Source organism: Myotis nattereri (genome assembly GCF_964212035.1).
Source record: "Myotis nattereri genome assembly, chromosome: 1".
Taxonomy (NCBI): Eukaryota; Metazoa; Chordata; class Mammalia; order Chiroptera; family Vespertilionidae; genus Myotis; species Myotis nattereri.
Window position 1 is genome coordinate 34,580,196 of NC_138075.1, and position 17,280 is coordinate 34,597,475.

General features: G+C 44.8%; 1 protein-coding gene across 1 annotated transcript; it reads right to left on the bottom strand.

Moving 5' to 3' along the window:
* Positions 1-3,655: 3,655 nt before the first annotated feature.
* SIX6 (SIX homeobox 6) lies at positions 3,656-5,444 on the bottom strand (the record flags this gene model as incomplete). Its single annotated transcript, XM_081102211.1, has 2 exons — positions 3,656-3,824; positions 4,873-5,444. The coding sequence occupies 2 exons, from the start codon at positions 5,442-5,444 to the stop codon at positions 3,656-3,658; spliced, it is 741 nt and encodes a 246-aa protein (XP_080958337.1).
* Positions 5,445-17,280: the final 11,836 nt, after the last annotated feature.

Here is a 17,280-nt window from a genome sequence, read left to right on the forward strand (position 1 = left end):
CCTGATTACGCTGAGCCGCCTGACAGCGCCGCGGGCCGCCGGGCAGACCCCGCTCACCCCGCCCGGCAGCCTCACAAAGGCAGCGGAAATCGCCGCGCACCCCGCGTCCCGGCTGAATAGAGCGAAAAGCTGCTGCTCCTCTCCGCCCGCCCCATTCACGTTGCCTTTTGATACAATATTTTTTTCTTTTTTGTTAAAATTAGGGAGAGAGACCGAGGTCAAGGAAGATTTTGCTTGAGCTCTTTGCCTGGCATTTGTTTAATGTAAACAAAGAGCAAGTCCTCCCGCACCCCGGCCTCTCTTCCCCTCCCTCCCAGATTTTTATAAACAAACAGGGGACGGGAGAGGCGACGGTGGGGGAGCGAGCGCGGCTGGTGGAGGCGACAGGAGCCGCGGCCTTTGGAGAGCAGGAGCCAGCGCGCTTTGGGTGGAACTGGCGGGAGGTTGAAATACGTGTAACCCGCAGAGGAGCCTGAGCTGGGGCTGGGGTTTCATCCTCACATTGGTCAAGTCTGTTGAAATGTAAGCATGCAGCTTCTTTCCACTTTGCTGGAGTAACTGTTTTTGTTGTTGTTGTTTTTGTTTTGGAAATTGTTACAGGAAAGGAATATCAAGAAAGAAAGGAAACCCATCATATGGAGATTTCTCCAAATTCAGAAAACATCCACATTGCTTCTTCCTGAAATGAGAACAAACAAACAAAAAACCCCAACGCCTTGCAAGACTAGGATAAAACTGAAACGGAAAACAAAATTTTTTTTTAAAGGAAATGAAACGTTTACAATACCTATCCAGGGAAGATTTGGACCAACTTCCAACATGTGATCATGAAAGACTTGATTATTCACAAAAGCAGTTAGGTGCCACCGGGTTTCACATAAACATTTCTTTAAAGTTTCTTAAATAATAGGCCACATATTAGATAAATCTCCAGATTGGTGAAACAGAATAGCTACTTTTAATGTAGTCCGTAGGCAGCATGTTACTCAAAGCAAATTAGATGCATTTTTTTAAAAGATATACTTTAAAGGCTTTCACCAAAGCAGGAAGAAAATTCTCCCATCATTGTTTGCCTCCCCCCCCTCCTTTTTTTTCTGAGCAATTGTTATTTAGAAATTATTTGTAAAGAGAAAGCTTAGTTCTTAGCACCACCCCCTTTTCTTGAGAATGCGGAGTGGACATTCCCTTTTGCTTTTAGGCCTCATTTGAACTGGTGAGTGGGATGGGATTTTAGAATCTCAAATTCCTTTACGTAAGTCCACTAATTAGTCCGTTCCCTTCCCTGTTGGATCTGGAAGCATCAGCTTAAGAGATAAAATTTGCCAACTGTCTTCTTCAAATGCTGGTTCTGGACAGCTCCATAACTAGGATGGGGTGAGACTGGGGAACAAGGCTGGAAATCCCTTGATTTTGCATTGAAGTGCAGTACTCTTTGGCAGTTTTAGGACCAGAGTGAGGCAAAGGAGGCACCTAGAGTGCAAAATTTAAGGAGGCACTCAATCCCAGATGCCTTGCACTTGCTGCACTTGCCTGACCTTTACAGTGAATGCCTCCTTAAATTTCAGGTGCCTCCTTTGCCTCCTCTGGAGAACTGGCCCAGCTTCTTGGCATTCTAGGAACTACCGGGGACTCTGGGAAACAACAAAGTCTTGAGGAAGCTCTACCACCCAAGCCTTTCAGGACTCACAGTAGGACTTTTGCTTGCTTTTTGGAAGAGCACAGCTTGATCACAAAGACTTCCCTACTCGTCCACCTAGCGCTCTTGTACAAGAGAGTGTTGATTGTCAACAGATCTCTGGATAAGGGCTGCTGTCTACAATGACAACCATTTATAAAGCCCCAATGAGGCCACATCTGTTTCAGCAATTGAGAAACCAAAAATCAGCCTTTATTTGTGCTGCGGGCTTCCCCATATATCTTGCCATTTGACTGCTTTTTGTCTTCCATGATGTCACTTATTTTTGTTCGGTTTGCACATTGGCATATCCATCCAAATAAGTTAGCAGGCTTCTGTTAAGGACAGAAAGGCAAATTGAAAGGAGTCCAATGGGGAGAGGAGCTTGAGGAGGGAAGTTCAGCTCAACTTATTTAAAGATCAATGTCAAACTGTATAATATGCTATCCTTTTCATGAGGAAAAAAGAAAAGCTTAGAGACTCTCTGGATAGCATTTACATTTTTAGTGCAAGAACTGCGTGTGTGTGTGTGTGTGTGTGTGTGTGTGTGTGAGCCTGAATGTGCCTGCACACTTAGGGAGGGCAAATTAAATACTAAGAATATTTATATTTTTAATTGAAGCCACTACAGGACAATGAAGCTCTCGGTGATTTCTTTCATCTTTAATACAGAAGTCAGATTTATCTGCGGCTTTCTATTTCACCTCAATATGTGACATGACTACATTCTCCCCTCCATCGCAGTATATTCCTTTTGTTGAAAATAATGCATTTGATTAATACCTGCTTCTGTGGCAAGAAGATGCTAGTCTAGTTATTACAACCTCTCCTATCTTCTTTTGTCTACATTTAATGAGTTCAATCCTAAATGTGGTATATGCTCACTCTAACATGATCGTGAGTACCTTCTGCTTTTGTATGGGAGGAGATGGAAAGTCTTGTATCTCAAAGGAGATGGAAAGTCTTTCTCACCGCAGAGACTGTGTCAGATCAATCTTACATTTTTGTCAAATAGGATTCACTATTAAGCCCTAGAACTTGGCTTCCTAAATTGTTGTTGAAAGCCGCTGACACTTAATAAAAGGGAGTGTCAGGTGGATAAGCCATAGTTACCTGGGCTGAGGATGTGGGGAGTTGCCTTATAGGGGATGATCACATTGCCAATTTCTAGGTTTAAATATATCATACACATGTATGTGCATACATACATACATACATGCAATTTGACTTGGAAGGTGCTTATGGCCTTAGCATAACATATACCAGGAGACATCAGAAAAGGCAAAAGGTACCATTTGCACTAGAGTCCTTGCCTGCCTGATGAAGAGAAGGATTCTTTTTATTGTTTAAAGTATTACATGTCTCCCCTCCCCGCCACTAACCCCCCCCCCAAAAAAAGGATTTTTTAAGGAATCTGAGAGTAGCTCCCTTAGTTAGGAAAGGTTGCTCACCAGATTTTTATTGTTTGACTTCCTCATACAGAACCCTGCACCTTTAGAAACAGCAAGTTTCCAAGCTACAGGGACACCTACCATACCAGTCTCTTAAATAAGTAAATAAACAGCATATATATGTTTTGTTTAAAAAACTTTAAAGCAAAAGTTATACATATAGCGCCCTTTCGACATGAAATACCCATGGGAGATTCAGAGATTCAGGGCAGGCGCTCAGTCTGCAGTTCAGGTTCCGGAGGCATCTTTGCAGCACTGTCCTTGGGAAAAAGCAAAGCAAAGAGAACAGAGTGCTGGTCGGGCCTCACCGTGGGCCCCTGCCATGGTGGCCGGAGGGTGCCAGTGGAGCCGGCTGGCCACTGGGCGGACATGACAACCTTCTCACAGGCACCTCATCCAGAGTCCCTGGCCACCTGGTTTCCAACGCACTGGACTTGTTTGGTGGGTCTCTCCTCTTCCCTCCCTCCTTCATGTTGTCTGTGTCTTTTTGTACACTGGATTCTGTTTCTGAGCCTGCTGCGTGGGCAGCTTAGATGTCGCACTCGCTGTCGCTTGACGTGATGGAGATGGCTGAAGTGGCTGCCTTGCTGGATAGGCTGGCGGCTGGGCTGGCTGTGGTCCCCAGCACCTCGGTAGTGCCCTCTTCCTCAGCTCTTAGCACCCGCCCAGAGCCCTGAGACAGGACTTGCTGCTGGAGTCTACAGGGAAGGAATGGAACACACTTAATATACTTCCCATGGCCCCCTGGTCCGTGTCCCTGAAGCCCAGTGGCCAACGGCTCTCCCTCAGAACCCGGGGCATTAAAGCGAGTAAGATGAGGCAACAGGGGTTGGGCAGGGGTCCTCAGCCGCCTCTGCGGAGCCCCGCAGTTGCTCCACCCTTCAGAGTCCTTTCGACTCCCAGTATCCCTAGACTGTGAATGCTGGGCTCACAGGGTCATTCCCGGTTGTTGGCCACCTTTGAGAGATTTGCAATACTATCAGGATAAATGAAGTGTGGGTGACGAGAGCAGAGTAGGCTCTGGGGCAGGGGACCCTCTTCCCAGAGAACCCCCTTCCCAGAGTGTGTCTGTGTCTCCAAGGCCTGGCCGGCCCAAAGCTAAGGGCCAAAAGGGCTGCCTGGGAGTTGCAGGGAGCATCTGGGCCTGGGGGAAGAGGCAGTGTTTTTGGCCAAAATGCTCGGCTGGTTGAGAGCCTTACGCTGGAAAGTAAAAAAGCCATAGCCCACTCATTTGCTGTTTTGAGACTGGGCTGCCCACGCATGGGAAGAGAAGAGCTCCACTTCCTACTTCCTAGAAATAGAAGTTCATGGACAACTGTTTTCATAGCATCAGAGCAGGACGCATCTGGGCTTTAAGAGGCCCGAACTGCCGCGCTGCTAATAAGCCAGCCTTCGCTCGATAATAAGAGCCTGGGCCAAGGCTGACAAGAATTAGCTTTGGGTCTTGAGGTCCCTCATTGTTCCTGGGATTTTAATTTTCCCCCCTTCCCAATGCAGCCTGTATTTGGTGACTGGAACCGACTGCTGGATCGACTCCCCAGGCTCCCAGAATGGAGAGGGTGTAGAACCAAGCGCCCGGAAGGAACCCCTGCCCAGGATCCCAGAACGCAGGGTCTCAAAGCCGAAGGCAGATCGCGCTCCCAACTCCGCGGAATCCAAGTCGCGGGGACCCAGCCCCGGCGCCCAGGGTGCCGCCGCCCGCCCCCTTCCCGGTGAGTGCAAGGCGCGGAGGCTCCGGGTACTGACCTGTTCTTTGCAGCCGCCGCCCGGTCCCTTTGTCGGCGGTTTTTGAACCAGTTGCCCACCTGCGTGGGGGTCAGTCCGGTGGCCTGGGCGAGCTCACGCTTTTTGCTGGGGTTGGGGTACGGGTCCTGCAGGTACCATTCCCGCAGCAGGTGCCGCGTGCGCTCCTTGAAGCAGTGCGTCTTCTGCTCGCCGTCCCAGATGGTGCGCGGCAGGGGGAACTTCTTGCGCACGCGGTACTTGTCCACCGGCCCCAGGGGCCGTCCACGCAGCTTCTCGGCCTCCTGGTAATGCGCTTCGAGCCACAGCGCCTGCAGCTTGGCGTGCGACTCCTTGGTGAACTTGTGGTTTTCCAGGATGTGGTAGAGCTCGCGGTAGTTGCCGCCGTGAAAAGCCACGATGGCTCGCGCTCGCAGCACCGATTCATTCTTGTTGAGGGCCTCGCAGGCCGCCGGGGCCACGGGCAGCGACCAGAGGAAGCGACCCAGGCGCTCCACGTCGCCGCTCTCCTCCAGCGTCTCGCATACCCCCGCCACTTGCTGGGGGCTGAAATTCAGGATGGGCAGCTGGAACATCGAGGCGGCGCCGGCGGCGGCGGGAGCGCCGAGCCGGGAGCGGGACGCGCGGCAGATGCCCACCGGCCCACCGGGTGCGCCAGGCTCTTCTCGGGGAACCAGCTCGGGGCAGCCCGACTGACCCTGACCGCTGGGGCGGCGGTGGCGGCGGCGCAGCTGCGGGGAGCAAGCGAGCGGGAGGGATGCGAGGAGGCGCGGGCTCCGCGGCTCAGGTCCAGCTTCGCTCCGTTCGGGCCGGCGGGCGGGCGGGCGGGCTTCTCTACTGGGGTGGGCGGATTGGCAGCGCGGGCGCCATGGAGACCCCCTGTCAGTCACTAGCCGGCTCTGCCAATCAAGACCGCAACCCGGGCGTCCAGGCCATTTCAGCACCTCCCCGCTCTCGACAGCGCCCACTGCCCGCCCGTGGACTTCCCCGCAGTATTTTGCAGAACCCCGAGGAGGAAAAGACTTGCGAGCTGGGCGGGAAAAAGAGTCGAGAGCAGCAGCGTTTCAATCCCGTGTCCCTAGCCTTGTTCTTCTGTCCCCCGCCCTCCACCCCCCCCCCCTCCTCCCGCCCCCTCCCCCAAGCGGCAGCGAAGCTACAGGAATCCACTTTGGGGCGATGCTTTGCCTGGGTCAGGAGGTCTCCAGGGGACAAAGCGGACTGGCCAAATTGAAATCCTCCAAGGACCCGTCATTTAGCTGTAACCACACAGCACACAGTGCGGGGAGCGCAGGAACAGGCAGGGAGGGGAAGTGGATCACCTCGTTTCTTCCCAGCACCCATCCCCGCAGGCCTTTCCTCCTCTTCTCTCTGCCAAAGCAGTCCAGTGGGAAGCCACTCTGAAGCAGAAGGAACGGACCGGGGATCTGTAGGAGGTCAGTGTGGACTCCAAACCTAACCACCACCTTCAAAAGCCTCCTGGAATATTCAGAGCCAGGTGCTGACCATGAAGTCAAACAGTCGGAAGAAAAGGGGCATCGCACCCTCCAAAAGTTTATACTTTTCAGCCTCCTCCCCTCCCCAGTTTAATGAACTTGAATAAATGTGCGGCGTAGCCGCATCTAGAGTGAGAAGTCATTGGAAGGTCAGGACAGCAACGTAAAAGCTTATTTCAAAGATGTTCTTAAAAATATTGATTTGCTTTTTCTTGAAGGCTAGTTTTTCCCCTAGTCTGTGTTGGAACATTTAACTCGTAAGATGGGGATAGAAACTCTAACCTTGGCCTTTTTAGTGCAAAAGTAACTCAGTAGAAGTAAAATAGAGGGGGGGCGGGGAGTGGCACAACAATGGTTTGCAGGGGTGGGGGGGAGGGGGGAGGACAGAAAGCGCCCACTAAGCTGTTGGGCACTGACCCCGCTCGCAGAGAAGGCCTTCTTGGCCTCTCTGCCTTCAGGCCCGCGGGTTGAATTTGTAACTTTTATTGATTTCCACCTGACGTTTGCATCACACCGTGTTCTGAGGCCTAGGTAAAAAGCAACCCCAGTCTCACCTGGGCCTTTCACGGGGGTTGTTGAGTTTGGGGAAGGTGATTGGGAGGGGGCGTCTAAGGAAAACCACCTTTGGAAGGCTCATCCCAAGAACGGAATCCACGAGGGAGGTTCTCCTGGAACTGGACTGGGCTCGGGCTGCCTTTTCTTTAGGATCAAGTACAATCTGTATGCGGCTGGTACAGCTCCGGTCACTCAGAAGGCAGATAGATAGCACAGATGGTTGGAGGTGTCGGGTCAGATCATGCTACGCCTGAGTGCAGGGCAAAGCTCGTTCTGACGGGAAACCCTGATATTATTTTCACAGATCTTCACAGTTCACTCGCAAAAAATAGCAGAGGGGAAGAAAAAGGCCCTGCAACCATTTACATCATTTCTGTGAGATTGCCCGCCGCCTCAACAGAGAGGCTTTCTTTTCTATAGGCTCCATTTTCTTGAAATGCGACAGGGCAGGGGCAGCGTAAAGAGAGAGATGAGGGTAATGACAAAGCAGACCTTCTCTAGCTTAGGGTGACTTCCAAATCCGCAGGAAGGACAACTTTAGTGAGAAACATCACACACAAGGGCCCACAGCACGCAGTGCAGAACACCAAGCGGGCCTTAGGGTGAAGGGAGACCACGGGAGGGCTGCGTGCGTGGCACTTCTGGCCAAGGATGGAAAGCATCCCCTGCTCCTGTTTACTAAGTTTCTCCATTCCCTCCTCGGGGTGTCTCCCCTGCCCACGTTCCCAGCAGAATCGCTTCCCACCCGTGCGCAGAAGCCGCCGGGGGTCTCGGGACCTTACAGGCCCAGAGCCCAGAGCAGCTGCCGCTGGAGGTGATGAGTTGCGGTGCTCCGGGGGACCGAGCCTTTTCTGCGCAGTTTGAAAGCGGCGAATTGCTTCCGACCCCCAGTCTTTGTGAACAAGTCGTGTTAAGGTTCCAAGTCCTTGCCGAAACCGGTTTGGCTCAGTGGATAGAGCGTCGGCCTGCGGACTGAGGGTCCCAGGTTCGATTCCGGTCAAGGGCATGTACCTTGGTTGCGGGCACATCCCCAGTAGGAGGTGTCCAGGAGGCGGCTGATCGATGTTTCTAACTCTCTATCTCTCTCCCTTCCTCTCTGTAAAAAAATCAATAAAATATATTTAAAAAAAAAAAAGGTTCCGAGTCCAGGTGCCATAACCAGGAAATGGCCTGGGAACACATATCCCACCTCTTGGTCAATAGTTATGCAAATAGTCAATTAGAGGACGCTCCGGGGCTCGCGGACGACTGGGAGCCAAAGCGAGGACTGGCTGCGCTGGAGCCACCGGAGAAGGGCGCAGGCTTCGGCGGGCGGCGGAGTCCGCGTCCCAGCACGTCCCACCGACGCGGTGTCTGGGCGCGGAGCGGATGGGGTCTGAGAAGTGTCTGCAGGCTTCAGGAAATTCTACCTTCACCATCGCGGGGGGGGGGGTGGGGGAGGATTTGGTTTAATTTTGTTAACTCAAAGAAAATAAACTGCACCCCCCTCCCCCCCCCCCCCCCCCGTACATTAGGGGGAAAAGGACAAACAGAAATATGTTGGGCTCCCCATCCCCGGAAATGAGACAAAGCTCCGGTGGGTTCCTTAGAAATAATCTTATTGTGGAGAAGGCAGTGACCCACACCCACCTCTAAAATGCACTTCTCTCGTGTTTCCGGGCAAAAGCTGGACCTTCGGGTTGGCTTCTCTTAGTTTCACAGCAGGCTAGATTGTTACCAATTTTGGAACTTTGCGCCCGACTCGCCACCCCCCGCCCCCACTCCAGTTTTCTTTTGCGCTTGTGACCAGGAAATCTAGAAAGCGCAGCGGCAGCCCCTGGGCTCGGGCCTGTTTGTGCAGCTCTGCAACTTCCTGCTGTTGTTTGCAACTCCTTGGTTTGGGAGTCTTCGTTGAATATTCGATTCTCACTGGGAATCCATAGAAGTCTATTCTGCTTTCTGCAGATTCAGCTTTACTTTATGGGGAAAATAGGGAGAGAGAAAAAAAACACACCAAAAAAAAAAAAAAAAAACCATGTAGAAGACATTGCCCCGGGGCAGATTCTATGTCTGTCTAACTGTTAAGTATGGAGGCAGCAGGGCAAAAGGCCTCCAGGTTCCTACTAGAGATCTTCAGAGTTCAGCCTGGGACTTACTTCTCGCACACCTCATTTTGCCCCTTCTGATTTTCCTCTCAGGAGCAGAGGGACCCGTGCAGTCCTGATTATACTCTGCCGAACAATTCGCCAAGGGAGAGCACTGCTTAGAGGTCAATACACTCCAATCTCTTGTCTTGTTTGCTCTTGTTTCTTGTCTTATCTTTTATTGGACTCTTCCTAAATCAAACGCCTGTGATAGAAATGATGTCTCTGTTTTATTTCCTACACAATATTGTAGTCAGGGATTTTAAGAATGTAGCCATTTGAAGATATCTGAATTCCTCAATAAAGACATCTATCTGTGCTGTATGTGAGAGTCAGACTGGAAGGACAGTGAGAGCCCAGCCTTTTGTGTATGTCCATTTTTATTTTGGGGGGAGAAATCTTGCATCCCCTCTTCAAAGCCGTATGTTGCCAGTGGGTGAGAATAATGTAAATAAAAAGTCTAGAAAATTACTGTCTTTAGAATTATAGTATTAAAATTTCACACTCTCAAGTATTTACTAATGAATTTAGGATTCTGATTTCAGAAGATATATGCATAAATATAGGTATGTTTGTGTATGTATTTGATGGTCTCGAGCTTCAGATTATGGAATTAATTCAATATCCTAGTTTTAAAGTACTAACTATCCTAATAAGCTTCCAAGGTAGACTGCTCTGTTTCATGCATTCGTCCCCTGCCAGTATGCACTTTGTCATGAAGAAGAGAGATGCCTCTTTATTGTGTACTTCTGAGAACAAACACCACTGGGAAATGTTTTGTAGATTGGCACTGTAAAATTAACTGACAAAAAGGTACTAAAATTAAAATATTGATCTCATTTTAAAAGATTAGGATATTTTTGTTGTTACTTGCAAAACCATTCACCAGCTATTTTTAAAATGATGCAAAATTGCTTATGTTAAGCCGAGGGAAATTTTCATAAGTTTAAATGTGGGAAGGTGTACCATTTGAAAGTAACAATTAATTAGCACTAATGTGTTTTTTAAAATGTTAGGCTGACTATGCAGCTCTTTTTTGACCTCTTGCTCCTAGACATTTGATGAGAATTTGTATTTAAGCCAAAGAGTGTATTTCGAGTCATACTCCTTGTTTAAACTATGGTCTTGAATTCACTTTTCTCTCCCCCGCTTCTGTGGGGTAAGCCTGAATTTTCACAGAGCTTGTTTAGGGATATGTATCAATCAGTGGGTTCTTGTGTGAGGGATTAATATTTAAAAATGTAACCAGTGTGTCACTTATAAACACTTTATTATTAGTAATGAAACATTAGTTGGATGACTGAAAGAATGATTAATTCATAGTATTCTGCTTGAACTTTATTTTTTCCACCAGCAAGTTATTTTTGACCATTTTCAAATCCAAGATCAAAGTATCTTTCTAAAATACACATAGAAACTTTAAAATTCAATGAAGTGAAAAATGTAAGTTTATTTATGTCCTCTGGGTGAGCCAGACATTATCACATTAAGTTGTATGCATATCATATATAAGTATTAATTATGTGTTATATGTGTAGTAAGTAATAATTCCCTTCCAAGTACTGTAAAATCAAATAAAGGCATTAGTCTCCAATAAATACCCTACGTTCTCTGAGTTGATCCATATGGTTAGCATGAACTACTTTAAAAATTGCATTACAAAAAGTACATTTACATGGCATCTTACTTTTCAAAGCAGAGAATCTCACCACAATAAAATTTGTTCCTAAGAACTTACTATAATTTTGTTTCTTAAACTTTGCTGTAAATACTTATAATGACTGAATACTTAAAAATTTTAAAATATCTCTGGAGAAAGTGTTTCTATCATGTTACAATCTATGATTTTTGAGTATTTGCTGAGACAGACAACAATGGTTGAAGGCTATTGGTCAGGCCCTCTTCATTTTACAAATGAATAAAATATGAAGACCAAAGAGGTTAAATGATTACTCATATTATATAACTAGTTAGTGGTAGAGAGTTTTAAAACACAGATTCAAACCTCTGTCCACTATATACCTTGCTTTTCCTACCCAAGGAAGATTGTATAATTCCAGCTGAGTTTGAGGGCAGAGGATTTGAATCACATATAAATATGTGTTAGGTCTGATGCTGTTTCCTGTTCTTGTGACTTTCAGAGTTTGGAGCACTCTAGTTCACAGATCTCAGAGAGATTTAAACTATTCTGAGTCTTGCCAAGTAGTGTACCCTTGCAAGCCCTAAAAAATCCTTGAATATCAAATGTGGCTCAGAGACTTCAGTTGTCTTCTTTGGGGGGTTAGAAATGTTGACATCTAGGTTTGCTGAAGACCTTTTTCTGAGTCATCACAGGAAAATGGAACTGAATCCAGCCTCTTAGGGAGGAGAGATTGGACTTGAGGTGCTGTAAGGCTTGGTTTAAGAAAACAGCCCCCCCCCCCAAAAAAAAAAACACAAAAAACAACCCACCCACCTCCAAACTCTTTTGTCAGGTCTTTCAAAAGAATAACAGTGATGCTCACTAGCATTTCTATAATTAACAAGCTGTCAACATTTCTATTACAACTACAGAAGTCTATTACAGACCGCAGAATTGTGATAAATGTTTCTTTAGGTCTGAAATGTTAGCCTTCATCTTCTTTTCAGCTTAAGGGCAATTTTTGAAACCAATTTTGTTTCAATCATTTTGGATCAGTTGTGTGGTAATTTTGGAAGTGCAGATGCTCTAGGCCCACCTATTGAAATAAAGATTTTTAAATGGAAACACAGAGAGGAGTCTGCTTAAGCCCCAGTGGGGACCAGCTGCAAAGCTCTGGCAGGGAATTATGTAGACAGACAGTGGGAGTAGATTTAGAAATAAATAAGGGACAGAGAAATATGTGCATGTTTCCTTTAACAGCAGATTTTTTTTTCTCAGCTTCTTCAAACTATGGCATTCTGTTTTGTATTTTAACTGTTAATTACTTTCTCTACTACTTCTAGATATTGGTGAAACTAATATAAGAGAATTTGTCATTATAGCTACTAAAATTTGGGCTGAACTGATTTTTTTTTCTTTTTACCCTTTATTTAGTTAAATTTTCTTTCTACCTTTCTCATCTCCTGTCTCCTTGTCTACCTTTTTATTCTTTATCAGTCCTTTTCACGGGCTCTGAAAGTTCATATTTCCCAAAGATTGGTAGTTCTCTGTATTATAATAATTTGTATTTATTTTTTCCCTTTCCTTTTCTGTTTGCTCTAATTCCATGACTCTTTCCTTCTGCTTCCCACTCTCCATTGCCAAATATCTCCTCACTAAACTAAGCCTTGTTAAAATGTCCTCTGGGATGAACCAGAGGTAGACAAAGACAATGTGAGTGCTTACTCCTGAAAGCTGATGGGGGATGGGAGTGTTTATCAACGAAGAAGGGTATAGTGTCTCTAGAATGATGTTTTAGGGCACTGATGCTTCTCAAACTGAACTTCATGGAAGCAGATAAAATAGTAAAAACAGCAAGGATAGTTTACTAGAAATTCCCCAAATGTTCACTGTATTAGTTTCCTGTAGTTGCTGTAACAAATTATCACACACTGAGTGTTTTAAAATTACAGTTCTCTGACAGTTTTGGAGGCCACAAGACCGAGATAATCACTATTCCTTGGTGCATGTCGTTATAGACCATTTTTTCTACACACACAGGTACATATTTTTTTTCCCTTCTGACAGAAATACCGTCGTATTATTCATACTGTTTTATAACCTTTTATTGTGATAACATTTTGTGAACATTTTCCTGCTAATAATTACACATTATTTTGAATGGCTGCATCGCGTTCCATAGTGTACATACCATAACTTATTTAGCAAGTCCCTATTGATGTTTATTTAAATTGATTCTAGTTTTTCATCAGATTCACGTGGTGGTCCAAAAACATCTGACATACCGGCCACCCCTTCCCACGAAGAGGTCGATGGCCACCCTGGCCGGTGTGCTCGGTGGTTAGAGCATCAGCACTAGGGTCGTGGATTTGATTCCCGGTCAGGGGCACATGCCTGGGTTGTGGGTTCACTCCCCACCCCCAGTCACGGCACATGTGGGAGGCAACTAGTCAAGGTGTCTCTCTCATATCGGTGTTTCTCGCGCTCTCTCCTCCTCCTCCCTCCCTTCCATTTTCTCTGAAGAGCAATGGAAAGAATATCCTCAGGTGAGGATTAATTTGAAAAAAAACAAAAAATGAGATTCATGGCCAACTAGGGATTTTCCCACTGAGGCCTCTTTTCCAAGGCCCATTTCTTCAGTCTCCTGGCTGGCGCACCCACTGTCAGTTTGCAAACTGGCCCCTGTGCCCAGAAGGCAAGGAGAGACCTAAGAAAGAGGCAGATGACTCCAGGTTGATAGGCAGTTGGTTTAATAAGCTGAGGGAACATAATTACAAGGCTTGTCTTGGGGAGCTGTAAAGTGAGTAGGTCTTCACAACTGCCTGCCACATCTTAAAAGCTATGCATAGAGAGGCCCTAACTGGATTCAGTCTAGTATCTAGTCAGATGGCCTCACAACTTACTCTTTCAAGGCTATGTCCTTGAAAATGGCTCCCACTGTGGGAATGACAGGCAGAGCACACATTCTAAGGATCGGGGAGGGGCTGAGGAGCCTCTGGTTGCCAGGGTCTAGCTTGTAGGTCAACTGGAGGTCATGTCCTTTTGACGACCTCCTCCAACAACTTGTATTACATAAATAGTTAATTTGGGATAAATTACATCTTGAATGTTCTCATTCAGGTACATGGGATGGTTCTCATGTATTCAAATGTCCTTTTGTGTCTTTCAATAAAATTTCCTAGTTTCCTCATGTTGGAAAAGTAGATAGGATAACTGAAAAAGCATTAATGTTTATTGTAAAGGTCTTAAGTGCTATACAATTCCATAGATTTGGAAGGCATCATTGTATTACAGTGTGGCACAATAGTTAACATTTACTATCATTTAAAACGAATGAGGAAGTTTTTCCATTTACTCCCCGAGTTGGTAGATATGGATAATTGTAAGGGGAAGAGGAGCAGAAAATGAGGTGAGAGCTTGAAGAACTGTGTAAAGTAGGGCATGATAATTGGCTCTTCTACCCGCCCCCCACCCCCACTCCCATGAATGCACCCAGACTGCAGCCTAAGAAATAATCTTTAATGAAATTGAGTGATTAGCCTGGGAAGGTAAAGGTCACTTAAAGTGGAGTGTTAGTGCTTACTCTGGGCTTAGAAGCTATGCGAGAGCATTCAACAATTCGTAATGAGCCTGAGGGATTTAATGATGTGGTGAAGAATACATATGATTTTTTCTGTAGATAGGGAGAAAAAGTGTAATTAGAAACTCTAGGAAGAACAAAATGTGTGCAAGAAATCATGGCTCAAATATGAAGCAAACTAAAGCATGGCATGATTATGATCAATTGATAAAATTTAGTTGACTTTGATGCTTGGAAATTTGATACAAATAAATTTTCAAATAGCATATATAATGACACAAAATTTCATCACCTCTACTTTTGTGCATTTAAAAGAACTTTATAAGTGCAGGTGACATAAACCCAACTCACCCTATCTTGAACAACAATGGAATATATTGGCTTAAAGAACTGAAAGTGCAAAGATAGTTGACTCCTCTATATCTTGCTTCTGCTTTTATTCGTGTTGCCTTCATTGTAAGGCTAGTTTTTCCATATGGTGAGAAAGATAATTATCAACTGCTCAAGCTTTACAAGTTTTTGGAGTTCACAGAGAATTTTTTTTTCTTCTTCTTCTTCTTTTTTTTTCCATTCAACGCATACTGTTTAAGAAAAGACTGGTTCCAGAGATGGAGTGCTTTGATTGGCCAGGCCATTGGTCAATGGTAGGAGGTTATTAAATGAAGGATAGAGTATTAGATGCAGATTGGTGGCAAAGTCCATCCTGAGATCAGAGTCCTGTGGTAGCTAAATGCATAGTATTATTGGTTCTTATTAAGAGAGAGAAATTCTATTGTCTGAGGGGGAACTCTTGAACATCCTGAGCCTTTTTATTTCTCTCTAACTTTTTTCTTGTGAGTTTCTACCTTGCTGGATACCGGAAGCAGTGTAGTATGAGGGGGACAACTTTAAGCTTCTGAGAGGTGTCTTAGTAACTGTCAGCTTAAAAGTTTCTTTTAGATAATTTAGTCTTTCTCAGATAAATGCTAAATCTGCTTCCCTCTGCCTCTCTAAACTCTTTTTTTTTTTTTTTTTATGGCGATGAGGCAAATGTGACTTCTTGGGGTAGATGGGGTTTTGGATACATTTGGTGTCCTTCGGATCCTTTCTGGTCTCTGCTGTGGAATGAATGGTTTTATAGTATGGATTGGCCCCCACGAGGCCTTGTGGAGTGTTGCACAGAAACTCATTACTAAAATCTAGGTTTCTAGACATTTACTTCTGGAGTGAATACTTTGTACTCTGCCCATACCTCTAAGTAGTCTCTTCACTAAGGTTTTATCACTTGAATCATCTGATTTTGTTTCCTGTCCTATGGGACCCTGACTAATACAGCGTTGCTGACTGACTTAGACCTAAAGGTCATTGAGGTCATTGATTTAATATCCCCAAACTATCACATGTATATCTTTATTATAGTATTCATAATCATCAATATCTGTGTCAACAGTCAAATGCAGAAGTTTTTGAGAGCAAGGAATTTCTTAATCTTTATAACCCTAGTGTTTATATACTTAAATACTACATAAGTGCCATAGACTCCAGAGAAAGTGCCACAGATCTCAGAGAAAAGGGATATCTATAAATAGTCAGGCTAGCTAGACTGTTTGGGGAAGTTGGGACTTGAACTCTGAAGAATGGATCGATCTTGACTGGGTCAAGAAGAAGAAACGTTCCAGTTCAGAGGAACATTGAACACAAAGACATTAAGGCTTAAACATGCATAGTGTTTTCATGGATCAGTGAGGGAACTGGCCTGCTTAAAATGAGAGAATTTGTTGGGAAATAAAGTTAAGGTCAAATTATAGGAGGTCTTAAATAGAACAAAAGTATTTTAATTTAAAGCAGATGAAAATATAATCATTAATTTATATGGAATTAGGTGAGTACTATGATGAAATAGACGTAAGAAAAATCAGTATCGCTATAGAATGGAATAGAAAGAATATAAGATTGGTTAAAGGGGAGGGGTTGTTCCCACTCTGTTACAATTTAGATGTGAAATGATGTAACCATTTTTTGAACACTTCTCATTCATTTAGTTATTCATTAACTTACCTATTTAGTTTCTATCAGTGTCAGGCACTGTGCTAGATGCTGGGAATATAGATAAGCAAAAAAGGCGAAAAAAAAAGAATTATGTGGCATAAAGGATAGAACAATGTGGAGTAAATTAAAATTTAAAATTCCACTTAATAGGATTTTATAGTAGTAGACATATTTGAGGGAAGCAGGTTTGCACCAAAAACAGAATCAAAGATATATGAGCAGTAAGACAATGGATGGATCAGATTAACATTAAATGGTGCCTACAAGACAAAAACAAACAAAAAACCCCAAAAAAACCCCAAAAAACAACAACAACAAAAAGAAAACAAAACACACAAAAAACAGCTGGGAATTTTGCATTTGCCTACTATGGTTTGCAAACACTTAGAGGGAAACCTACCAGCATTAGGATTATTGTCAAGAAAGGATAACAGAGTTATCAAACAACTACCCATATTTTACAGCCTTGGTAATTCAGAGGTAATGAAGGTATAAATCCAATTTGGCCAGGAAAGTCAGCGACACTAATTCCAACACAGGGGATCAAATGAGGAAACAAAGAAGGTTGGTGTTTGTTTTAATACTGAAATATAGATTTAATCATGCATATTTGAAAATCCTGGCACAATTTAAGCCTGTTGTTTTCCCCACTGACATAATGGCCATTGATGTAAATAAATTTGTATTAGCAGATTCACATTGCTTTCCTTCTTCTTCTATGATTGTTTCTCCTATAGAGGCAGTCCTTAGATAGAATGAAGTGGCATTTATTACCTTGGAATTGTTTGTGAATTGATTTGGGATTATAGCCATTTTGACAAACTACTGATGTAACCTATTCATTGTGGCTGCCAAGGTGTTTGTGAGTGTTGTGGGGAGGAGGAACAGAGGAGGTTGGGCCTGTTCTCATGGAATGTAGTGGATGAGATAGATATTTCTGTAATAATTATACAAATAATGTAGAATTATAACCATGTTAAAGGCTATAAAGGATAAGTACATGAACTGTGA